This window comes from Bemisia tabaci, chromosome 4 (genome assembly GCF_918797505.1).
Source record: "Bemisia tabaci chromosome 4, PGI_BMITA_v3".
Taxonomy (NCBI): Eukaryota; Metazoa; Arthropoda; class Insecta; order Hemiptera; family Aleyrodidae; genus Bemisia; species Bemisia tabaci.
Window position 1 is genome coordinate 27,011,086 of NC_092796.1, and position 26,653 is coordinate 27,037,738.

The window sequence follows — 26,653 nt, forward strand, 5'->3', positions numbered from 1 at the left end:
TAAAAAAAAACATAATTATTCCGCAGAAATTGATGGAAAAATTATTTATGGAAGCTTCAAAATGATTAGTCGTTTAAATTCTAAAATTTCTCGGGGGATGCCCCTCGGACCCCCCCCCCCCCCCTCCGTGCTTGGGGCCCGGACCTTAAAACTGGTACCAGGGCCCGAGATGGGATGTGGCGAGCCTGCATGAAGGCTATTTCCATTTAAATCTTCCGTCAAATTCATACGGCGCAATGATACAACTTTTTGAACTCTCCGGAATGCGTGAGGTATCACGCCGCATTCGAAGGCGTTTTCAAATCAGCCAAGTTCCGATACCCGGATTATCGTTTTGCATAGTTCATATTCTTTTGTTATATTCCGTACCACTCGTTTATTTTTAATCCTCGTAGAAAAACCACCCATTTGCTAAATACAATTCTAGCTGGAGCGCACTTCAGCTTTGCATTCACCATTGCAAAAATGTCAAAGGAAATCGACACGCTCAGCGTGCATGGAGGCTATTTCCATTTAAATCTTCCGTCACATTCTTACGGCGCAATGATACAACTATTCGAACTCTCCGGAATGTGTGAGGTATTACGCCGCATTTGAAGGCGTTTTCAAAAGGTATTCCAAGTATACAGGGCCCTGTTGAAACGCACGTAAGTAAGATCAACAGTGAAGTGAGCACTTGGCGCTCCTTATGCTTCAATATGAAATCCTTATGTCGATGGCTAAAGTGCGAAACCACGTATCTCGGTTGGCGACGTTGCACACTTCCTGTTATATTTCTCTTTTTATTTGGAAAAATAGTGAACATAATTTCTTGAAATCTGCCATGATTAGTCCTCTCTGTTAGCAGAATAGCCAAAGAAACGACGAATTTTCATCGGGTCATTCTGCTTTGAAACATTCTTGAAGTTACCTTCAATATCTATTCGATTTGAAATTTTGACACCACTTCTTTTGAATTTCATACTACGGTTTACAGTGTTCTACTTTTTTCCCCTATAAAAATGTATGAAGAAGTACTAAAAATGTAAACCATCCAGCTGGTTAAAAGAATAAGAATGAGCAACTCATAGTATCAAGGGAAAAGATTGAAAAGAGGGGAAAAAATTCGAGTTACTTTTAAAATTAGCTTTTTATTCTCTAATTCTTCTGTAGAAAACATATTTAAATGCATTTTTGTTGATTTGACACACATATACACACTTTACAAAAAAGCATACTTGGAAAAAAGGAGAAGAGTTAAAAGACTCATGATCAGTCATCAGAACTCTCAACATATGATCGAAAAAAATCAACATTTTGCTGAATGGTTGATGTGCAATGCGATGAGCAGAGACTCAAGAAAAAACGGGAAATTTAACAATAATTCTTCTCCTTGATTTAAACACCATTCAGACATCATCATACCTGTCATTAGACAATGCTTGTAAGGGCTACAGGCAAATGCACAAAAACAGCAAGTTACAAAAATGATTTTTCACAACTATAAAAAAATACAAATGTTAAAAAAATTTGTCAAAAGGGGGGAAAAGGAAAAAAATAAACATTAAAAAAATTAGAAAAACTGTGAAACTGATTTAAAGTAGGCAGATCGAGCACTTTAGACCTGAGAAGAGGGAACCATAAGGTCAATTCATTTCTCGTAGCTTTTTCTTTACTGAATTGACAATGTGTTCCACCACAGAATTTTACGAAGTAAAACAAAGCGGTAGGATGTTTTTATCTTGAGGAAAAGGTTGAGATCCTACGGGGTTTGAGGCCCCTCTCTTGACTACTGCCTACAGTAAGAGACATACAACAATTTAAGTACATATAGATATAAATTGAAAATCAATTACAACAGAGTTCACTTGCAACTTCGCATTAAGATGATACTTCAAAAAAACAAACAAAAAGTACAAAAATTACACTGTAGCAGCGAGAACCTTACAGAGGTCACTTTCTCCACCTTTACATATAGTAATTACTTACACTGAGTTACGATGCTAATAAACTCTCATAAACATGATAAAAAATGACAGGGGAACAAAAAAGATTAAAATTTGAAACTCTTACTAAAATAATAAAATTTCATCACAGATTTTTAAAAAAACAATAATAATTGAGAATAGTTCGACTGCCTCTGAGATTTAGTAATTATATACATAGAGCTTTTATCTGAGCTTAGTTATGGGACAAGTTCCATCATGAGGAGCCTTTGGATGTTCAGGGACAACACAATGATGATCATTTAATAGCTCAGCAATGGGAAAAGTATAGGTTAATCAAGGACTCAATTTCTGATAACTTCTGTCAATTTTTTTTTTTCAAAGCGAGGTGAGAGATGAGAGAGAGAGAGATGGTGATTTTTAAAGGGATGTTTTACAATCCCGGAAGTATCAGTTGATCGATCAACTTTTGAATAGTTATCCTATGTGCTGAAGATCCACCTCAAAGGATATAATGTCACACAAACTAGTGAATGTTTTGCCGAATTGAACTGATATTTTTTTAAGGGCCCAAGCTCCAAAATTAAAGTTTTGAGGAAAACGAGAAATCCGTACCATTCAGCCTCTGTTAAATCTTCCAAGCCAAAAAAATGTATGTGTCTAAAGAGTATCTATTGAAACTAGACTCACTAAATTGAACACATGCCAAATGGCACACTTCTATCCAATTTTTCTCAAAACTTATTTTTTGGCACTTGGGCCTTTACGAACAATATCAATTCCATCGAGTTTTACATTTAATTTGAGCTTTTGTCTTTTCAAATTAATTTCGTTCAAAATAAAGCTTGTAAGACTCCTCACAGGTGAATGGCTACACTACAAATTTTCAGATTATCAATTTTATTTAAATTTACAGCAGCAGAGCTCCCTCTTACATATGGACTACATTTTGGAATTTGGAACTATAAATTCTAGCCTAGTTTGAAAACAACGTATGAGCCATTAGTTTCCCTATGCACATAAGTGTTTTTCCAGAAGAGTCAGAATTTATAGTTCCAAATTGCAAAATGCAGTCCGTATCATCAGACAATTTCTTAAAGCTTATACATTTTCACTCTCTAAGCCTTACTTTCACCCTCAGTAAAAACTGCACCTATGGTGGACTTAAAAGCAAGAGACTCCTTAAAGTTATTTAAATTCTCCCTTGTTAGAAACTTAAATACTAAAAATACAAAATTTTAGAATTATCAAAGAAAATTCATTAATTTCTTCTAAATAAGCGTAGAAAAATATCTATGGTCCATATCTACAGTAGGTACTTGAATAATTTCTAATTTTGCAATAATTGATCGAGCAAAAGTTTGAATTAATAAAATGAGGTATTAAGGAGACGGTTCAAAAAGAAAATTTTACAGACTTCTTCTATAATTTAAGCATTTTGACAGAATGTTTCATAGAAATTATAGCTTTTTTTTTTCTTTTCTTTTTTTTCAGACAAAAGAAAGCATGAAATAATGAAGGCAGATGTAAAAGCAAACTTAAGATGAAACGAATAAGTGCTTCAGCCAAAATCAGCACACAAATCAGAAGATGGGAATAGATAAATGTTTCACACAAACTTTTGTAGAGATTGCGCAAGGCTGACAACGTTTTTGTTGCATTCACAGGTTTTAAAATAGAGCGCAATAGACATCTTACAATGAGAGTTCATCAGGAGTGCAAAAAGTTTGAAAATGCTGACTGCTTCTTGCCATCCAGCATTTCTGCCTCCTGGAAAAATTTCCAAAACAGCTTTTAAGAGGTTATGATTATGCCTCTTAACCTGAGATTTGACTCTTGGTCGCTGTGATTTACAGGATGGAGCATTTTTTTGCACCCTTCAAGTAAATAAATATTGCATTGAAAATTGAAATAACTAGATTGATTCAGAGATGAGGAATAATAATTCACTGATAAATATAGAGGTCAAAAAGACATAATTTTGACTGAGGATTTTTTACCACTTTCAAAAAGATAGAAAAAACGTTGTGTTGAAAAAAATTCTTGCCTGGAGTGATTTAAATAACTTTCCTCAAAAAACGCTGAGTTTTGGCTGATAATGAAACACTTGACATGAGGATTAGTGTGATGAAATAAATGCAAATAAAAAGGTTTGTTCCAGCAAAAAAGTTGGGTCAACTCACATGAATCATGGAAATATATCAGAGAAAGGAAAGCAAACTCTCATATAGAATTTAAATAAAACAGACAGAAAACTTTAGAGCATAGGTTTCAGAGAAGCAGTCAGAGGAGTTTCGAGAAGACAGACTGTAGAGAAAAGTTTAAAAGTGAAAGAAATTCTATGATTTTTTTTCTAATTGACGATTTTTAAAAAATTACTTTCTCTCCAAGGAGGTGAATTATAGGAGAGTAATTATCGGCCTCCATGCTTTGACACTAACAATAAGAGCATTCACATCGGTATTATGGACTAATATATTATCTGCAAGATACTTTTCTACCGTCTTGTTGAGTAGAAATATTATTGCATTCTCACAACACTAGCGATCAAATAGATTGAAAGCAAAATGTGCTCACAACCTCCTGAATGCATACCAGACCATGTGATTTTGGGAGCTAATGGCTGCTGGCCACAGAACTGGAGGGACCAAATGGGTGGTGTAGGATGAATAATTTTACCAAGTCCCAATGATAAAAATAGGTTAAATCAGTTACGACATACCTTAATTTACAGAAATTTCAAGCGCTATGTGCATTTGCAGGGTAGTTAAAAACAAACATCATTAGACTGAAGAATAGAAAATGAAATAACTCAAATACACAGGCACATTAAACGCAAAAAAAAGAGAAGATGGCATGAAGTGAGCCCTAGCGCACCCTATCACTAACACAAAATCGTTTTTATTAAAGATTTGATCATCAATTTTTCAGCTCTAATTTCTCGTGTTTTTCCCTGTTTTTCTCATTTTGTATTCTCTGTTAGATAAGGATTGCCCATTCAACTGAGAATGATACTATAGGTTGACTAATGTTCAGCAATGTGATGTTTGTTCACTTGGTTCTTTTGGATACCCCTGCGGAAGATAATGTGTGCTAGCCTTCACAACTCATCTGCTCTACTATCTTTTATTGTTTCACTTTTTAAGTACCATTATTATATTTTTTTTTCTATCTTTATACTTAGTTTAATTATGTTCAATTTGAATCTACCCTGACAATGCGCACAACCTGAAAAGGTTTGGCAAGCCAAAGTTTGTTATAACTGATTGAGCCTATTCTCATCACTTGACCGTTCATCCTAGAAAGTAATGATTGCCTTATCAAAACTAAATTTTTGCAAGCCACAGGTAAAATTAAAATTAAAAATAAATATAAATATACCATAATATTTAGTTGTATGACTAAGTTACAACTTCTACTCTGGATAAGGAGGAAGGAATTGGAGCTCATTTACAGGCATTGAGGTAGGACTGAGCATCTACTACTAAACTAGGCTTGTGGCTATAGTACGGTCAAAACATGAGAGAGAAACATCTTCATTTTACGTTAATTAAGCTTGCAGAGGACAATTTGACCAAGGAACTTGGTGACTTACAGACTGTATGCTTACAAAAGTATTGACTTTCAGTTTTAAAACTATATGGATATCTAATGGTTCCTGTCAAAAATTACATGGTGTCAATTTGAACTTGCAAGGCTGCCTTTGAACGAAAAACACTTGATAAAAAAGCAACTTCAATAACAGAAAAAAAATTGCAGATCAGAAGATGGTCTTTCAGACCTTTGACGTTAATACAGGGTGAATGATTTGAAACTTAAAAGTATGCAGACCATTAGATCTAAGCTGAATAGGACTAGGCTAAATGCATTAGATCATGCTCAAACTATTGCGTATGGAGAGGCAATGAACATCAAACAAGTGAAAATTTCTAAGCCATGTTCAGCACTACATACATAAATGCGGTGCACAGGATTTTGAGAGGTAATTTTAATTATCAACAGGAGTTATGCTTGTTTTAGACTTGGCCAATTTGCAACATTTACTGTTTCCTCTTATTTCAAAAAACGAGAGAAAAAAAGAAATCAAACAAACATTTAATCCGAGAGACCACGGTTATAAAAGGTAATGATCACTGATTTGATGGTAAACTAATGAAGAAAAATACTTGGAATTACTGATCCTTATAAGAAGGGGACCTCCTGCATTAAGTGACACATCCGACAGCAGAGTGTACCTCTTTTAAAACATGGAGGGAGGGGAATAATATTAATGGAGGCAAAAGTAAATTGTCTCAAGAATACGCAGGAACAGAATTTTATGAGACAGAGGCAAAATAGAAGTTTAACACATTGACTACCACACCGGTTATTCTAACCGTAAGCAAATGATTCTGCAGATATCATATCAATCACAATGGCCCGACAAAGTTGCACATTCATTGTAAATATTTGGCTAATGGGCTGGAGGGGGGGGGGGGAAGATTGGAAAAACCGGCATTGCAATGAAAAAGTTTGAGCGTAAAGCATCCCTCAAATTAAAGATAAGGATGTTGATGCTACAACCATAATGTCTACTTTCATTTATTCTTACGGAACTCAGTTCACATGAGAAAAGCTGTCCTCGCAAATATACTGTTGCGTTTTCTCTGTCTCCTTTTAAATGCAGGGGGGGGGGGGCAAAATAAAATTTGTCAGTTTTCCGGAGTAATATGCAAAAAACAATCACTTTTCATCTTACTCTTGTAGAATGGGCCTGTTGCAAACTTTTGCTAGAGCAGAAATAAGATAAAAGAAGATTTGTCTCTATAAGTAAATGTCTCAAAAATCACGATGAGCACATTTGACCTTGGTTCTCAATTGCAATTTGCATGCGGAAGCTTCGACTAAGTTGAGTATTGCCATTGCAAAAGAGTTTAATGGAACGACTCCTCTAACAAAACGTTCACATGTGCCACGGTATCGTTTTTGAAGCGGGAAGGTAAAAAAACGCAAATTTCTTATGCACATTGGGAAGTTAGGAGTGCATTTCAAACTCTGCCAATGCGCTCATCGTAATTTTTGAGACATTTACTGATAGAAACGACTCTTAGTTCTGCTCTAGCAAAAGTTTGCAACAGGCCCATTCTAAAAGAATGTCATGGGAAGTGACTGTTTTACACGTGAGAACTGAGTTCCATGAGAATGAATGAAAGTAGACATAGTGGTCGTAGCATCAACATCCTTATCCTTACTTTGAGGAGTGCTTTAGGCTCAAACTTGTTCACCATTGTCAGTTTTCCAAGTCAATACGGGTGCAATTTGAATAATTGCTACCTCGATTGCATGGCTATTCCACTTGCCAAGACAAAGACATTAGTTCTTTTCGGGAAATTTGGGGGCTATCGACAAAAACGCAAAAATATGTGTTAAAAAAAATGTCAAGTTTTCACAGAAGAATTTTAAAACCGAAATTAGAATCTTGTGATTCGGGTATATTTAAAAGCTTCCCATGTACGCCAAATTGTTTCTGGGAATGAATAGTGCACCATGCCACCAGCAGAAATACTTGCAAAACACAGTAGTAGTTAATGCGTTAAAAAAGATCTGTTATTCTGTGAACTAACTTAGGTTCTAAATTTTATTAATTCATTTATTTTTTTATACAATGAATTAAATGGATGGAGAATTTACCCAAAAACTTGTAATATTTTCTAGGGAAGTGCTTGATGAGCTGAGTTCACAGTATTTTCTACGATTTATACTGGGATGGGAAATCGGTAGAATTTATTTAATCAAAATAAGATTTAAAAATAAAAAAAATTAATCACTTGTGGTGCCATGACGCACTGAGGTAGCGTTTCCCATTTAAATACAAGTATTTGAGCGGCTTAGATCATCTTGTAAAATATCCTCCCACAATTGTTTGATTCAGAAATTGATGATATTTTTGTACTCAGTTCACTCAGTATTTTTACTTTCTCGTTTATTAATCAAATGGAAGATAGCTTTTATAGATAATGCCATTTGTATTTTTGCTTTTTGACCAATGTTAATTAAAAACACTTACATCTTGTTCAGGCGTTTAAACTCAGACTTCTTGCTGGAAAATTCGTTCTTCTCATTAAATTTTGATGAGAAAAATCTGCGCGTAGGGCTTAAATTCATACCTCATCTAAGTAGAGACCCATTCTCAGAAGGATCCAGTTACTGAACGATTTGCAAACCACGAGGAAATAACACTTAAAATAATGGAGTAAAATGCAAAAGAGAAATAATTATAAGTTGCAGAGGAACGTAATTAATTGATGATCCGTCTTGAGGATTTAAAATTTTAACAGGTGATTTTTGAAAACCCTCTTAAATGAAGCATAAAAACTTATTAACAGCTTATGAAGAAAAAAATCAATGGAACTCATTAAATGATGAATGGTTACTAATCAATTATTAGGAACTCTGATGTGCTTAGCAATTAAAACATTTTGAGTGGTAAAAAAAATCAAAAAGAAAAAATGAAGGAGGGCGAAACCGGTTAGGTACATACAAAAAGAATTTATAAAATTGAAAGTTGTACACTTCCTCCGATTGCCTTGATGAAGGTTTGCAAAAATGTTTTTGAGCTACTGAAAATAAAGCCTACTCACTACTTGAAGCATAGTTTATTCAATGTCAGATTCACTGTTGTAATTCAGAATCACTTGGCCGTCCTTGGTTGTGAGAAAAACTCCTTCTCCGTCTTCTATCACCTGGATATGAAATGTTATTGCATTAGATCACATAAAATTAAGATAAATTGAACGGATTTAACTGACACGGGCCTAACTACATCAGATGTTGCTTAATTTTCTCTGATATTTTATTTTTTAAACCAAGCTACACTGAAATTTAAAATTTTGTGAGCTACTTATTCAAGAATCTAGGGTAAATTCAAAGAAACTTCAAAAGCATTACGTTATTCAGTTATCTGTTGAAAAAATAAGACAATGTGAAATGCAGTTGGGCTAGTGATAAAGATCAGTGAAGTAGGTTTTACTCTCCTGTTTTCTTCCTTAACCTTATGAAAAATAAGCAAAAATATCTGACTACCGCAGACAATGCTATACAGTGAATAAACCATTCTGCTGATAGACTAAGGCATTTTTGTTCACGGAATCAATCCTAGTAGAGGACTACCTTGACTATTCAGGAATGTGCAGTAGAAACTTAATTACAGAGTTGCCACAGAATTTAGAAAATAAAATCCCCTGAAATTTCCCTGATTTCTCTGTCACATTAGGTAAAATTCCCTGACAATAAGAGAATATTCCAAATACTTAAAAAGACATGATTTGGACTAGTTTTCAGGAAAAATTTGTAGTTCAAAACGTAAACCCATTCTAGAAAGAAAATAAAGGTGACTTGACAATTTTTCCCTGACATTTCCCAGTTTTCCCTGACTGAGGCAACCCTGTAATTAGTTAATTCCGTGGTGAGCAAAAAGATCATTGGTGTTTTTCGCTTGTCTTAAATTAAAATAAGTGTAGTTGAAATTTTTTGCCACAAAAATTACAGTTATGAGATATAAGAGTCTTTTGAATAACACAGAGCTGCATGTAAGGGATTATCAATGGGTTAATATGAAGGAGTATTGAAAAAGTTCATACTCTCTGACTTAAACACAAATAGGTATTGAAAACATGTGTATACCTCCATATCTGATGGATCAATATCGATAGCTGTTGCTGCACCATTATAGAGATATGTTTGCGTTACTGGGGCATCATCGACGTCAACATCAACATCATCTTCAGCATCAACACCGAGATCCTCCTCTTCTGTCAGATCTTCTTCGTACTCCTCTGACTCTTCGTAACTTCCAACTTTCATTTCCCCTCGCTCCAGAGCTTCTAAGTTTTCTAAACCATTGAAAAAAACTTGCGTCACAAGCGATAGACATTACAGAACTTTAGTAGGGAACAATCTATAATCAATGACTGAATCTTGTGATGAGGTTGAGAAAATTATGTTTAATTATTTGTTGTGTCAAAACTCATAAGAATTTACTGGGCCACTGATTACTGTAAAGGGTTAGTTGACTTAGTTCCTCTTCACTTTGAGCGTTTTGACTATACCCGATTGGGAGCGATCAAAAATCTTTAAGTCATTAAAAGTTTGACATGGCTATCATAAAGAATGAAATTTTGCAAAAAGATACGACAAAAATCTAGTACGTTGATTTGTATGGCATCCCAATGGACGATACTTACTTTCAGACACTTAAAATTTGGAATTTGGTTCTAATTTCAAGTTTACGCACCGAAAATTCGGACTGCAGGCAAAATTTTGCAATTTGATTTAATGCGCACCATTTGAAAATAGAGGGCAAAATAGAGAGTAACCAACCTGGATAAACCATTGCTTTTTTGATTGCCATAGGATCTTTCTTAGACCACTTTTGAACTTCTGCATCCATCTTGGCAATTTTGTCCGGATTCATCGCCCATAGACAGCCTTTCCTGGAAGATCCACTATTCGGCATAGGTTTCTCAATTTTTTCAAAACATTGATTCAAACTTAAATTGTGGCGTACTGAGTTCTTCCATCCACTAGGCGCCGTCTTAAAATAAGGAAAATGATTGCTGCACAACAGAAGTAAAAATAATAATTTAGAACTTTGAAAAAGAAGACAACAGATATAGAAATTAATGGAGTAAAAAGTTAGGTAAAATTTTGCAGTATTTAAACCAGATATGAAAATACGAGTCATTTATTGCAAAGAATGGTAAGTTTACAAAGTAAAACTGGATAGTCTTGATTAGTGACTCAAAGAATTCAAATACTTTTTGATACCAGGGGAATCCAATACTTTCTGCATTTTCATGTAATAGTTACCACCATCAAAGATGTGAAAATGGAGCTATTAAAGCAAAATCAAGTATTACATCAAGTTTGGACAGAATCATTGAATTACTTCAGCTATTACCATTACCTCTTTTAAATTTTTTCCATAACTTAATTTTTATGATGACTATACTGACAAGTTCATTTGAACAATTTTGATAATTGGCGATATAGTTTGCCAATTTTTTTAAAAAAAAAATTTCGAAGGGAAAAAAATATTATAAATAGAGTAGGAAGTTGCATAGTTCTGCAAACACCCAATACATCACAGTTTTTCTACATCTTTTATGTTATTAGAATAAAGAATGGTACATTGTGAATGTTCAAAGAATCATCAGGTTCAGGAAATATAAGAGATTATGGGTGAGCTGAGTATCAAGGATGATAGCAGAAACTTCTCAACCACACAAACCGACCGGTTGCGGATAGTCGCGTGGAAAGACGCAATGACAAAGAAACTCGGCTCGTCTCAGCGTAAAAATCTTCTGTTCTTTGCAAAATTGCTGCAATTTGTAAACAAAAAGAAACAATAAAAAGGTCATCTTTTTGAAAATTTTAGAGAAAAAGTGTTTTAAAAACCGGAAGGCTAATTAGACAAAAGGGAGGACTACGAGCATTCCGCATCTCTAGGAAACAGAGGTACTAGAAGTGAGACAGAAATTTAACTCACCACATAAAATTATAAATTTCTGAAACAGGGAGACTACCAGACTTAGAATTCTTGAGTGCCATCGCAATTAGGCACGAATAAGAATATGCAGGTTTTGGATATCGGTGAATTCCAAACGACTTCTTGTCAACTGAGATCACTTTCTTTGTTTGCACTGTCACTGGTGTTAGCGTTTTGACGCTCCCCTCTACAATTTTTATTTGATTTAGACTATTCTGCGATGTTGTCACAATCGTCACCGGTAAGGACTTAACTGTGCTGCCAGAGGTTGTAATCAAACTGGCATCATCTGGTCTTCCTATCCTAATAGTCGCCAATGTTTTTGGCATAGATTGAACATTAGACTTGGCAGAATCGGAACCATTCTTAACTCTATTTACAGCCATGGAAGAAACTAAATTTGTAGGAATTATTAAATTATCACGAATTATATTTGCTTTAGCTTTAAGTTTACACTTGTTAATTATTGTTGATGGTGCTCTAGATTCTTCAGGTAGTTGGACTTCTATCCCCAATTTTGATTCCGGCACCGGGTTTAAGGCTAGGTCATCTTCTGACTCCTTTTCTTGTTTTACAACAAGCTCATCGATGGGTTCCTCTTTAATGTTCGGGGAATCGTTGAACCTTGGTTCAGCTTTGAAGAGATCAATTGGAATAACGTTGTGTGGGTCTACCATCATGGCTGCCTCAGCATCTCCATCTATGAAGTCAAGGTTGTAATTAGAGTTGCTCAGAGGGCTCGAGTTGGTCATCGCATGACCATTGAGCCACATGTGAAGTCCGTTACCATGGTGGCTTGTAGATATTAGTCCGTTGACTGAGTTTTCATCAAGATCCAACGGTGGGACCGAGGCACCCAGCTCGAAGTCGATTGAGTTGTAGTCATCGTACTCGCGCTTTGAGTCAAAATCGATCATTTCTTGCAGCGAAAGAGCATCCTGCCCGCTGAAGTAGAAGTCCATACTCATCTTGTGTCCAGATCTGCAAAAAAACCGAAAATCCAGTTAACTAGACATATGAGAGTACAAGCAGAAAAAAAAACCATCAAATCGTTTGAGTTGATCAACATTTACATATTAGACAAAAAAGCTAAATTAAAAGGATGAGGCTATTCGTCGGTACGGTACCGACGGATAAATGGCTATTCGTCGGTACGGTACCGATGGATAAATGGCTATTCGTCGGTACCGTACCGATGAATAAATGGCTATTCGTCGGTACCGAAGAATGGTTGCTTAGATACAGAATGCCCAGAGGTTGATGCACTGTTGGAAGAATTTTCTGATGGTTTTTCTGGAGATTTGAAGGAGAGTGAACAAAGTGTAAAGGCACTAAGGGTGCGTGAAAAGTACAACATGATTCTGCCCATTGTTTTAAACATTGCTAGCCTAACCTCAAACCACGGAACCACGCAATTCAACAGTTTTTTAAGTTCATTCAAGATGATTGATAACATGGTAAGGACTGGAACAAATGTACAACTATTGTCAGTTCATGGTAGCTGCTTCACGGCTTGCGAATCTTCAGTATCTGTCGCTGCCCCAACTAACAACGATCATAGTGCAGAGAGCTATTCCACCACTAGCGAATCTTCGATTTCTGTTGCTGCTCCATCTGACGAAAATGTCAGTGCAGAGAGCTTCACGAAGCTAAAATTTAAGAGTAAAGTCATTTCACGAGGGCGACCTAAACTACCACCAAGACAACTTTGTTCCTTTAATCGCACCGTTGCCGACCGACAATCTGTGGAAAATCCCCACGAAAAACGAAAACGAAAGAAAACATCTGCAAATGAAACTAAAGGCCCCACCACCCGAAAAAAGAAGCGTTCTTGATGATGACTACAGAGTAGTACATTTCAGTATTATGTGAGAGTATTAAATACATAAATTAAATTTGGAGAATATTTCTTTACAACTCGTGTTGGGTTTTTTTTCCATCTTTCACCCAATTTTTAGCTCTTAACTTCCACCAAAATATTATTAAGAAATCATATCTTTAATATAATTTACGTACTAAAATCAAAGTACGGTACCGACGAATAGCTATTTATTCATCGGTACGGTACCGACGAATAGCTATTTATTCATCGGTACGGTACCGACGAATAGCCATTTATCCGTCGGTACCGTACCGACGAATAGCCACTTCGAAATTAAAAACACGAGAACTGAGCAGAAAAGGCCCATTTATACTGACTATCAATCAAATTAAGAAATTAGGTTCAAGCAGCGAGGGAAGAAAGAAATGATTCTTGTAACATTCTCACCATTAATAAAATTCCAGCTGCACTACTACGTGCATGTTCTTAAAAGTGTCCTATGTTCTAACTAAATAGGTACCTACATGAGCATTAGGAGGGGAGGCAGGGAGTAACCCGATTGCATTGTCCAATTTCAATAGTCACAGGGTAATTTTTTGTCTTGCTTGCGATGTTTTTCCTTAAACCGGACCGCCTGTTTTTCTAAAGGATTTTTTTTTGCATAGAGAACAGTACAGACTTAACTTAGGGTCCAGAGTTAATGCTTCTTAAGCCTTTGCCGTGGCTTCTAATCGTTTAGCTTATTCTTTAGGTACACTAAAATTTCAACCCTTGTGATGGTTTTATAAGATTTTAAAGTAAAGGAGAAGGAACACGTGTTTCACCCCATTCTACATTCTTACTCATGCGTTAAAGTCCCTAAGTCAGCCGAAAAGATTTCACGGCCTCCTTCATTTCGTGGACATGCAATTTTACCTACATTAAAGCTCCAAAATCCTTAGAAAACAATTTTTTAAAATCCCCAAAAACAATTTATTCAAAAGATACCAAGAATATTTCTTGAGGGCAACATTTTCACTCAATGAGAGTTAAAAGTATTACCCGTGGTTCAAGAGTATCCATACGACTTCAAAATTTACTAACCATGGCCAATCTTCGCTGCAATGCCCGAAAGCTTGTGATGTTTCTTTACTTTTCCGGGGAAACCTCTAGGGATAAGTATTGGTGAATAATACATCGATTTTTTAAAAAAAAACTCACCACTTTCACTATAAATTTTTTAGTCTACACGTTTTGGGACTTTCCTAGGTCCCTTCCTCAGGACGTATCGCGCGGATGTGATCGGTTGTATCGGTTTATTAGTCGTTGCATCTCCGACTAGGAAGGTCCCGAAACGCGTAGACTAAAGACTTTATAGTGAAAAAGGTGAGTTTTCCTTATCTAAAAAAAAATGATTTATCATTTACATATACTTTTACTGCTGGTTTTAAAATTCCTATCAAACAATGTTAATATGTTATATAGTTATGTTCTTTTCTGAAAAATAAGATATCGTTGATAGTATGAAACGCTGGAATGGAGATGGGTGCTCTTCTGGTTTCACTATTGGATCGACAATTCAATTCAAAAGTTATGACAGCATTATAATCGTTTTGAGAGCGTTCTATTTGTGAGCTCATTGAGATAAGAGTCGAGAAAACAACAAAAATAGAGACTAGCACCCAAGATACCATCGAATAAACGCTTAAAGTTGAAACCACGCTCGTGGATGAATAATTAAAGGGTACCAAGGAGGGGGGGGGGGGGGGGGCGGCGGCTAAGGGTCATGCTGACGAGGGAAGAATCATTCGGGAATCGTTGCTGAGGCCGACCGCCGACCCTCTGCCGTCATTTCCAACTGGGAGCAAAATGTGAGAAAAAAAACTACCCCTCTTCGCCCAAGTTAGTAGGACTACATTTTGAAACAGCCAACTACAATTCCTGACTCATCCTTATAAGCACTCATATTGATAGGGTATTCAATGGCTCATACGTTGTTCCTGAAATGAGTCAGGACCAGTGGCATGGCGTGCTTTGCGATACATCGATCGATCTGCCATTTAAACTTATGGAAAAGGATCGATAAACAGGAAGTTTGCGACAAACACATTAATAATAGATTCTTTAGTATCAGAGCTTCAAATAGGGAAACCTCGATAGTCGATCATTCGCGCCTGACTACTGGTCAGACATAATAGTTCCCTATTCAAAATGTGACCCAGTTAACCTTTAAAAATATGCCTGACAGAATAAACAATTTTCGCTTTTCCCTGACTCCAAAATTTTCCAAATCCCCAACTTTCCCTGACCTTCGAACAAAATGTCTACTTTTTTCATTTTTATTTTATTTTTTCTTTAAAAAAAAGTACGCGGACTTTCGCTAAACTTCAGACAAAATGTCCTTGTTTACACATCAAACTATGGGAGAAGGCATTCAGTAGCTGGAAAAAAGGTTGCAAGCCTTAAAAACCGCCAAAAAGGGGTGAACAGTTGGATAATGAGCGATATATTCTGGTGATTGGTAGATATGTGAGAAATTCCCTGATTTTTCCGACGATTCCCCCGACTTTTGGCGATTGTGAAAAAATCCCTGATTTTTCCGGTTTCCTAGACCGCCGGCAACCCTGCACATGAGAATATTTCTGGTAAGAGACCTCATCTAAAACTGGCAAATGTATTTTGAAGTTAAGTTGAAAAAACCATATGACAAACACTTGAATTGGACTTGCTTCAGGCCAATATCCATGTCTTTGAGATAGTGTTGGTTAAAGTGTTTTGATTGAAAAGTCAAGCTAATTTGTAACTTATCTTATCAATCATGCTCAAACTGTTCTTGTGCTTGAAACAACGGTCAATTAGAATCGTTATTTTTGACTCATCCGGACTCGCAGATTAACGATGCTTCAAGTTGAGAGCAGCAATTACTCAATTAAAATAATTTTAGTCTCCCTTTCCCCCACGGGAGGCTCTGAGTGGTCAAAAACTTGGAAGGCAACCTTGTTGAGACTGAACTGAAAATTGTTGCAGGCGCTTACGATTAGTCGAACATTTTTAAATGTTAAATCGTTCATGAAAATCACGAAAACTGAAGTTATTGGGGTAAATTTGCCATTCAGTTTAAGAAGAAAAGGGACGGTGAAACAGGTAAAACAGGGTTGCCACAGAATTTAGAAAATGAAATTCCCTGACATTTCTATGACACATTTAGGTGGAATTCCCTGACAGTTGAAGATGTGATGGGTGGTTAAGAAGGCATAATTGAAAATAGTTTTCAAGCAAAATTTCTTGTTCAAAATCTCAAACCCATTCTAGAAAGCAAATGAAGGTGATTTAATAAATTTTTCCTGACATTTTCGTTATTTTCCCTGACTTTTTAAAATTCCCTGACATTTCCCAGACTGGCAACCCTGGTAAAACGCGTGCCCCGTTTGCGATATTTCAAAATCTTCACTCTCTTTTCATTTCATCAAAGGAGAGCAAACCAACACTTTTTTTCGAAACTTTCACAGAATAATCTTCACATAGATAGAGAAGAAAAATGAGGGAGGTTTTTCAAGGAATGACGTTGCGTATTTTCCAATATAAAAAATAACGCAAACCAAGATATTATATACGTTTCTGCAGTTTTACCGTGGAGAGGTTAATACTGTTTCATATTAACGCCATAGGATATCGACAGTCCAAGTACGAAACCACGTGCATCCATTGCGACGTTTAAAAATGTCGGCTCCTATTTTATTTGTTCGCCAACTTTTAAGCTAGGAATGCATATAAAATTGTCTGCTAACAGAGGAAAACTCACGGAAGTCTCCAAGAAATTAAATTGGTTAGATCCTCAAAGAAAAAGTAAAGTATGACGGGAAATCTGCGAGGTCGCAAACAAAGATGCGTGGTCCGCCATGCTGCAGTGCTAAGGAAGAGCGCCGTATGGACATTTGAGAGTTGCCAAATTTCCCTTAATGAAACGTTAATTTTTGAGAAAAATTATGAATATTTTTCCTTGAAATTTTCAGGAACTTTGGATGAAAATACGAACAAAATTCTCTACAAAATTGGAAAAAAATATTCCTAAGTTTACCGGGGAATTCGTGTTTTTTCAAAGAAGATTTGGCAACGCCTGAAGGTTCATACGGCGTTCTTCCTTAGGACGGCAGTATGGATATTAGAAAGGCGAGCACTAAATTGAAGTTAACCGAGCTTCATTGTCTAATAACGTACTAAGTTTTTCGGGCTTGCTACGCGCTGCAATGCCAGGTTCCCCTGAGGCTTCGTGGAATGAAGGACGTGACACACACACACGCGCATACGTTTGTCTAAAAAAAAAGGCCTTTGATCGAAAAATGTTTTAGCGATGCTTGAGCAGAATCCGCACCAATGCAATGATGAGAACCACGAATAAATCACAACATTTCCTGCTTGCGTTGATTTTCCCGACTGACATGGCTCGCACCAAGAAAATCTAGCTTTGACATTACTAGTGTTCACTTTTTTCAGTGGGTTGAAAATGACGTAAAATTATTCTGGCTGAGAGGTAATTTTTTTTACCTCCGCGAGGGGCTCAATCGTTACGTCTACGTTCCAATTGATAAATGCAGCACTGAATTTGAAAACAGACAACTTATTCCTTACGAGGCACATTTCGTTTTCGCGTGTGAGTTTAATGAGAAGAACTATTTCAGATTGTTATTTCGAGTATTTCTACACCTCGAGTTAGGTTTAATAACAACGTATGTGCCATTAGTTTCCCTAGGCACAAAAGTGTTTTTCCAGAAGAGCCAGAATTTATAGTTCCAAATTTCAAAATGCAGTCCATATGTGACGGGATATACGTCGTAAGTATCAGACTACTGAGCTGAGGAAATACCCCGTATGAACATGTTGGAGTCATACAATTTTTATGATAAATTACAAAATGTGCTAGAAAGACTTGTAAAATTTTATCCTTTACATTTCACACATCAATCTAATAGCAATTTAAAACTGTGCACAGCTAGTCTTAACGACTTTAAATTTTTTGACGAGTCACAAGCAAAAACTCTTCAGATTCTTGAAGTAGAGTGTCTACTGAGTCATTTAAGCCAAAAAGAAAAAAATTCTGTCGAGCTCCTGGAAAATAAAGTCGATTTAAAGGTATTTTTGGGCTAAAATAGCCAAATTACCCATAGCAAGGCCCGTCATATTATTTAAAAACTTGTTTTCTTCCTGGGTATTATGCCCAAGTTTCTTAAACATGCATATTTTAAGCCTCCGATTACTTAAACTACCAATTTTAACCATATGGTAAATTTTGGGGGCCTAAAATGAGCCCTCAGAGCCAAAAATTGCAAACATTTTTGAAAACTTCGGATTTTCAGGGGGGTGTTTTTTTTTTTAACGTTGTTTTTTCTACAGTCGTCAATGAGTAATTCTGAAGGGCATTTTCGATTACATAATTGAAATTTTGACTGTTCAGGTGAAGGGGGAAGGGGGCACCAGGCTTTGCTTTGCCATTCTCACAGTTTCTGAAAACGCTTGAAAATGCCCTATTACATTGGAAGTCCAAAATATCCCTTTTTATTCATTAATTACTGTATCTGATATTATAAAATATGCAGCAGGAGTTACTGCCCCCCCCCCTCCTCCTCCCTACGAGATGCATGTAAACCTTGATCTTACTGCGCGCGCTACCGGATCCTTGCTTTTCGCATCCGGGCATTTGCAGGATAAACTTGTAGCATAAACATGTCCATTTATATGTAATGCTAAAGACCGCCAAATGTTTTATTGCAAATGCCCGGATCTACTGTACAACGGACTGCCATCACGCGAAAAGCAAGGATCCGTTAGCGCGCGCAGTAAGATCAAGGTTTCCATGCATCTCGTAGTGAGGAGGAGGGGGGGGGGGGCAGTAACTCCTGCTGCATATTTCATAATATCAGAAGCAGTAATTAATGAATTAAAAAGGGATATTTTGGACTTCCAATGTATTAGGGAACTTTCAAGCGTTTTCGTAGCGCGCGCAGTGAGATCAAGGTTTCCATGCATCGCGTAGTGAGGAGGAGGGGGGGGGGGGGGCAGTAACTCCTGCTGCATATTTTATAATATCAGATACAGTAATTAATGAATAAAAAGGGATATTTTGGACTTCCAATGTAATAGGGCATTTTCAAGCGTTTTCAGAAACTGTGAGAATGGCAAAGCAAAGCCTGGTGCCCCCTTCCCCCTTCACCTGAACAGTCAAAATTTCAATTATGTAATCGAAAATGCCCTTCAGAATTACTCATTGACGACTGTAGAAAAAACAACGTTAAAAAAAAAACACCCCCCTGAAAATCCGAAGTTTTCAAAAATGTTTGCAATTTTTGGCTCTGAGGGCTCATTTTAGGCCCCCAAAATTTACCATATGGTTAAAATTGGTAGTTTAAGTAATCGGAGGCTTAAAATATGCATGTTTAAGAAACTTGGGCATAATACCCAGGAAGAAAACAAGTTTTTAAATAATATGACGGGCCTTGCTATGGGTAATTTGGCTATTTTAGCCCAAAAATACCTTTAAATCGACTTTATTTTCCAGGAGCTCGACAGAATTTTTTTCTTTTTGGCTTAAATGACTCAGTAGACACTCTACTTCAAGAATCTGAAGAGTTTTTGCTTGTGACTCGTCAAAAAATTTAAAGTCGTTAAGACCAGCTGTGTGTGTATCCGAAAATTGTAATGAAAAACATTGATAGTTCTTTACAAAAATGTACTTCACGGAAGGAAATTGGCGACATCGGAATTTTCATTTCGTACGGCGCACAGTGGATCGAGTCAATTAGAAGGGTCGGACATGAAATTTTTGACTGAAATTGCAAATGGACCACTAGACAAGGTACGAATTTCAGCATTCTGATACATGATTCTTAACCAAAATTTCACTTAGAATACAACGCGCACAACGAAAATTACCGAAATCAATTCCTTATGAGGATATTTAATGATTCTTGATGTGTGAATTTAAACCACCCGCTCATGAAAACTCAATACTCTACGTGATTCACATCGCGCGCTAGACGATATTATGACAGTCCCTACGATATAAAAATCTGGCAACCCCGATTTTGACACTTTGGCTCAGCTATAGCAAATTGCTTATAGTTTGAACGACACATGGTGGGAAATGAACATTGCTCGATCGAGAAGCTTGCTGAAACCGTCGTAGTGCGCGATTTGACTCACGTAGAGCTTTGAGTTTCTCGTGAGCGGGCAGTTCAAATTCCTCGTAACCAGTGTGAAATTAAAACGATAATATCTTCGTAAGGAAATGGTTTCAGTAATTTGCGTTGCGCGAATCGCGTTTTACGTGAAATTTTCGTTAAGAAACATGTATCAGATTGTTTAAATTCGTACTTTGTCTAGTGGTCCATTGCGATGTTTATTTCGTCACATTTTCAACTTCGATGGGTGCTTCTAGAAAGAGATTTCACGAGGATACTAATGGAACCACTTTTAGAACCTCAAAGATTGTATAAACAGAGTTATAAGCGTTTAAAGTTTCCAAATTTTTTACGACCTCTCCTAATGACTCGATCCACCGTGCGACGATGCCCCTTTGGCGGGAGAAAACCATGGGATGCAGCTGTGGCGCAGCTTTTCTCTTACAATTGATGCATGAGTTGCGAAACAGTCAACACGGTGCATCGACCCCTTCCGACCCGATCAAAAACCAAAATGAAGAGGAGAACAACCGATTTTTGTTCTACTTTTCTAAGGAAGACCGCTGTATGAGCTTTCGGCTGTTGCCTAATCTCTTCCGATAAAAATCGTATTTTTTTTTTAAATTAATGCAGGTACTTGTTTGATTACTTATTCCAGAGAATTTTATTCGCGATTTTATCTGGAGTATCTAAACATTTCCGAAGGAAAATGCTCGTTATTTTCCTCAAAAATAAACACTTTATTGGGGGGGGAGATTACACGAAGTTTGAATATTCACGCTGTTTTATTTTTTTTTTTTTTTTAACTCGGAAGATGGAACACTTTCGGTATAAGTATTACTGACGGGCCACAGGCCTAAGTCAGCAATACACACTACCTTCCTTGAATGAAAAGTAAATTTTATTTCAAAGTAAAATTAAAAAATTAAAAAAAAAATTTAAAGTACTGAAAAACTAAAAAAATTACTTTTGAAGTAAAATTTTAAAGATTAAATTTAAAGTAACATTGAAAAAAATTAATTTTACAGTAAAATTAAAAAAATTAATCGATATTAAGAAACGACCTGACAAAACTTAACGTGCTTATGACGACGGACTTCTGTACTGAATGAAGCAGGTAACTTTCTATTCCTAGCTCTCGAGGATTTTTAACTAAACTTTTTGGAACCACCCCCGTTACTGACATTATAAGGGGCTTGATGGAGGCAAGGGGGCAAGAGGCGACGACTCATACATACATGCGGGAGTAAAACATGCGCGCCAGTGTGATCTTTGCGAGTGAAGGTAGCGAGCGTTCATAGATTACGTGACTCTTATTTTTACGTATTTTTGACACCCCCCCCCCCCTCCTTCTTGTAACGTTTTAGAAACGTACGTTCCTATCCTTGAAGATGTAAAAATAAAATGGCGTAACGCTCTGGTGAGCCTCCTGGAGCGTTACGTAATTTGAACGTATTTATGCCAAAAGGTACTATGTCTCACGCAATCCCTTTAGTTCCTTTTAGCATAAATACGTCCATTTATATAGGATCCTAAAGTGGGTGCTGAGTCGGGGACCCGCGAAGGGTGGAGGGTGGGGGGTTGGGGAAGGCGCGCGGCGCGACCGGCGAGGTGCACGGGAGGGGCTAGGGAGGCCTTGCTAGGGCGAAGGGAGTGCGAGCTTTGCACTTGGATCAATAACAGGGACCGTTCCAACGTTCCTATTCCAGATCCGAAAATCCCTTCGACACGGACGCATGAGGCTCATACACTGTCCGGGCGGCCCGGCGCACGTTGCTTCGGATACCGGCCAAGATTTTGGAAAAGACATGCTCCAAGAGATACAAGACACTTAGGTACGCCGGCATCCAAACAGGTTTCAGTTAATTCATAAAGTACTTATGTTGTCCTCCGAAATTCTGGCCCTTTCTCCTAATTCTATGCCTAAAGGCAGGGTTTCCACGACTTCTTCATTTTCAGATTCCCTGACCTTCTATGCTTTTTCGTTCGACTGTAAAATTTTTGAATTCCCTGACTGTCAAATAAACTTCCATTCGCCAACCTACATTGATTGTCCATTTAATTGAGCTGACTTTCACTAAAAGCTGCAAGCGAAATTTCCCGACTTTTCAGGTTTTCCTGCTTGCCGCAAACCTTATAGTTGTGAAAAATGCACGTATCAATTGCGATGTTTAAAAGTCTCCGATTGGGTTATATTCTCTATGAGACAAACAAACTATAACTATAACAAATCAAAATGTTGCCTTGTAATTTTGAATGTTTTTTTTTTTTTTTTTTTTTTTTTCGGGAATGAGTGAAAAACTTTACAGAACATTCCAACTGAAACAATTGGTTGGTTTTCATTTAAAAAATAAGTATAAAATAAGCAAGTGACTTGCGACGTTGCTATCTGAGGTATGCCTTATTGGACTTTCCTTACCGATGGATACCTAATAGGTACTCAGGAGGAAATTGTGATGAAATGGTCAACAATTAATCACGTAGGGCCAAAATCAACTTTGCTACATTTCACGTTGCCTGTTTGAAGAGCTAAGAGCAAGAAAGAAACTTCTACGTTGCAGTGTCTTGGAATCTCCGCTGACATTTCAGCAATTGTAAGGAAAGCAAAAGAATAAATCTTTCTGTAACTATTGTTTAATAGTCTCTAGAATTTTGAATTATTCTAAATGGCAGCTAATATCTTCAAACTTCACTCATTACTTAGTAACCTTTATTAAATTAAACATTAGCACAAGTACAGCAATAAAGTTAGATTGAGGATCCATATTAAAGCAAAAGGCAATTTCTTCTGGGTGAACCTCTTAAAGCTTCCTCATGGAGCAAAAATAGCATTCATAATCATCCTGAGAAGTATCACGAACTGATTTGATTTATTCTAAATTAAGAAAATTTATGCATTCAAAAATCAAAATTTTAGAGGTACCTACATTGACAAATGTTTCAAAAGCGGTAAATCTTAAAAATTGCGATGTATATTCATTCCTGATCCATCATTTGTAATTATTCATGTCTACATGAGGACTCATCGACAACAGGACAACATTTTGAAATTAGCAACTACAATTTTAGGCTCCGTAAAACAACGAATGAGCATGGGGAAACTAATGGTGCATGCTTTGTTTTTAAACTGAGCCAGAAATCATGGTTCCTAACTGCAAAATGTAGTCCGATTAAGAGTTACTCAATGAAGGGGGCGTTCTGACGTCATCAGTTAATTTTTGGAGCCATTTGGAGAAAATCTGCAGGACAGGAGAATCTGTAATCCTCTTTAAAGCCAAGGATGAAAAAGAGGCAAGAACAGAACGCGAGATAAAAATTAAGGTAGCCTTGAATTTAGTGGCCATATCTTTGGCTCGTATCTGTTATTTTTAAGAGCTACAGGATTGGGTGAACTTATACAATCCATCAACTTTAATTGTTGATCATATCTGATCAAACATTTAACATAGCTCTCGAAGATGAACTGAAGTTCCATTCGTATTCACTCTCTGTTTACGATACTCTTAGAAAGTACCTTCTTTTTCTGATGCAGTTTAAGCGTGGTGAAGTTGGGCCAAAGAAGGAGCACAAATATACCTACTTGAAATTAATTAAAAACCCGAGCTATCTAAGTATTTCACACGTTCAGTGCGAAAACTCATAAAAAACTATTGAAGAAGTGAGAGAAAGAGTCAAAATTCAAGAGTTAATATTTCAGCTCTTTGAACAACCATAACTTTTCAGCTGACGGTGGTAAAGGCTTTATACATTAAAATCAAGACCTTTGATTAAATATTGAAAAGGGCTAAAATCAATAAGAAGAATCCTACAGGAGACAAAGGGGTCAAGGAAAATGAACTGGAAAAATTAATTACTTTGAGCTGAGAAGTAAACAGTGCGAGAACAAACTCATGGTTACAGCTCTGATTGGAAAAGAAGTCAACAAGAAATAAACACGGAACGGTATAAAGAATTTAGAAAGCAATATTTGAGGCAGAAGGGGAAGTTTCAGCGCATTATAGTGTAATGAGTATTAAAGTTATACTCCATTTAGAGGAGTACAAAATGAAATGTTTTGAGACTTCCGATTGAATATCACCTTAGTTCTCAAGAGGGCATGATATCCAATTGATAATCACTGGTCATGCCAACAAGAGGACATTGAAAGGGGACAGAATAAAGAGATTAGGCAGATAAATGATCACGTTGTATTAAGATAGACTTATCAACAGCAACAAATGTATTTAAATAAGAGGGGTGAGAAAAAGTGAAAGGACTGTTTAATTTCGAAAAATTATCAGTGAAACACAGTTGCCATAGTTACGGTTTCATTCATGTAAACCTACACAATGCGCGGCAGAGATGGAAAGTGAAATTTCAACGTTTGAAATTTCATGAAATTTCACGTGAAATTTCATGAAATTTCACAAGGCCCGAATAAATTTCAAAAAAATTGAAATTTGTTGATTTTTCAAAGAAATATTGTTACTAAGCCTCGGAAACGGTTCAGATGATCCTCCTGCTGATGCAGCAGAATATGGCCCACTAATGAGATGCTACACCCAAAGGAGGGGGCACAAGAGGGGTTTTAGAGAAAGTTAGCCCTAACCTAACCTCCAAACCAAATGTAAACAGACATGTACCCAGCAAATCGCGTGGCCGTGGACAAGATTATAAGAACATCACACCCTTTTAGAAACGTTTTACTTTAGTACTTTTATGTTTTCAGAGATGTGAATAATGGCGAAAAAGCCGAAAAGCCGTGCTCGGCTTCATTTTGGTATAAAAAAGGGACCCACTCCCACAGGTAAAGATATAGGTGTGTGCGTGTTTTTTAGCAAATGTTTAGCAATGTATGTTTAGCAATGTTTTTTACAAATAAAATTAAAGTTACTTACGTTTGGAATTACTTGATAAAATTCAAGATGATTGAAAACAATCCATTTTTGAAACTGAGATTTCCGACTCTAAAATATATATGTTGGCAGTTTGGCACTGCTGAGAATAATCTTTATAGTATAATTGGACCGCGTTAAACAGAAAGGAACCAAGCCACATCAGCTATTGCCAAATTTAATTGGGCAATTTAATTTTTTACATGAAAACGGTTGTGCGGATTGTCGTGCAAATTCAGTGAAAATTCTCCATAGTTCGAAGCAAATTCCTTAAATTTTCAAAGAAATCCGAACAACGTTCTCTCGTAAAAAATGTAATTGCCCAGTTAAACTTGGCAATAGCTGATGTGGCTTGGTTCCTTTCTGTTAAACTCGGTCCAATTGTTAAATATGTAGGACATTAAGTTGGTTCAGAAATATACCACTAAAAGTGCCGTTTTTTAGCATTACAATTTTTAGCATCAATTTCTCCAACGTTTCTCAAATAAAAGTCCCCCCCCCCCCCCCTCATAAAAAAAACTAGTATTTTCATGCCGATGCGTGGAGGAAATTGTTCTTGTGGTGGAGCGGAGGCACTCAAGTGTCAATGATGCATTACTTACGAAAATTAAGGACCCATGACTTACATAAGTGACATCTGACATGACACCGAAATCTTCGTGATAAAAAACTGAGCTGCTGGAAGAGTGGGTGGTGAGGTTACGTTAGGTCAGGGGGGGCTGAAAAATCTCAATATCGAGAATCACCGTTTCTAGGCGTTTCTTGGCCTCTTGAATGTATCCTCAAAAGTTTCAATAAATTTCATGAAATTTCGTGAAATTTCATGAAATTTCACGCGTGAAATTTCACTCGAATAAATTTCATGAAATTTTCCATCTCTGATGGCGGGCAATTGTGACCTTGAACGTGAATATTTGTTTACATGCACGCGGTTTATGTACAATAGAATTTATTTCAGCAAAAGTAAACTTGAAAATTGGGAGAGAAAATGTTCATTTCAACCGGCAAAGATACGTAAATCAGTTAAAATCGATGGAATTGTAAAGAATTCGAGAAAATTTACCGCCCAATTTTGACGGTTACAGCAAATTAACACGGCTTTGAAGAGCACTTAGGTTAAACTATTTCACATTCAAATAATGCAGAAAGTATTTACCTAGACTCCACGACAGTAAAATATTCGCAGTCGGCTTGAACCACTGAATTTTTTGACACCACTTTCGCACCAAACTAACACATAATTGACTTGTAATAAGTAAAAATAATTTGAAAAACTCACGAACCTTCAAGCAGCTACAAAGAGTCCGCCATTTGTTCACAGAATATATAGGCTTCACCAACAGAAGGTTCAC

General features: G+C 36.6%; 1 protein-coding gene across 3 annotated transcripts; it reads right to left on the reverse strand.

The window, feature by feature from the left end:
- Window positions 1–1,110: 1,110 nt before the first annotated feature.
- jumu (Forkhead box protein N4 jumeau) lies at window positions 1,111–26,613 on the reverse strand. 3 transcript variants are annotated; one of them, XM_019062346.2, is made up of 6 exons: window positions 26,458–26,613; window positions 11,452–12,432; window positions 10,284–10,519; window positions 9,588–9,796; window positions 8,546–8,647; window positions 1,111–3,695 (listed from the first exon to the last, which is right to left on the reverse strand). In XM_019062346.2, exons 2-5 carry the CDS (start codon window positions 12,417–12,419, stop codon window positions 8,561–8,563), a joined length of 1,500 nt encoding a protein of 499 aa, XP_018917891.1. In that variant the 5' UTR covers window positions 12,420–12,432; window positions 26,458–26,613; the 3' UTR covers window positions 1,111–3,695; window positions 8,546–8,560. The 3 variants fall into 3 exon arrangements, with proteins under 3 accessions (XP_018917891.1, XP_018917890.1, XP_072155693.1); XM_019062345.2 differs by having other exon boundaries at window positions 1,111–8,647; XM_072299592.1 differs by having other exon boundaries at window positions 1,111–8,647; window positions 26,585–26,608.
- Window positions 26,614–26,653: the final 40 nt, after the last annotated feature.

Excerpts from the sequence above, each read along its gene's own strand:
- jumu (XM_019062346.2), bottom strand. The coding sequence starts at position 12,419 with ATGAGTATGGACTTCTACTTCAGCGGGCAGGATGCTCTTTCGCTGCAA. Across the intron at positions 10,520-11,451 it reads GAAATTTATAATTTTATGTG|CAATCATTTTCCTTATTTTA; the intron begins GTGAGTTAAATT and ends TCTGTTGTGCAG. Across the intron at positions 9,797-10,283 it reads AAAAGCAATGGTTTATCCAG|AAAACTTAGAAGCTCTGGAG; the intron begins GTTGGTTACTCT and ends TCAATGGTTTAG.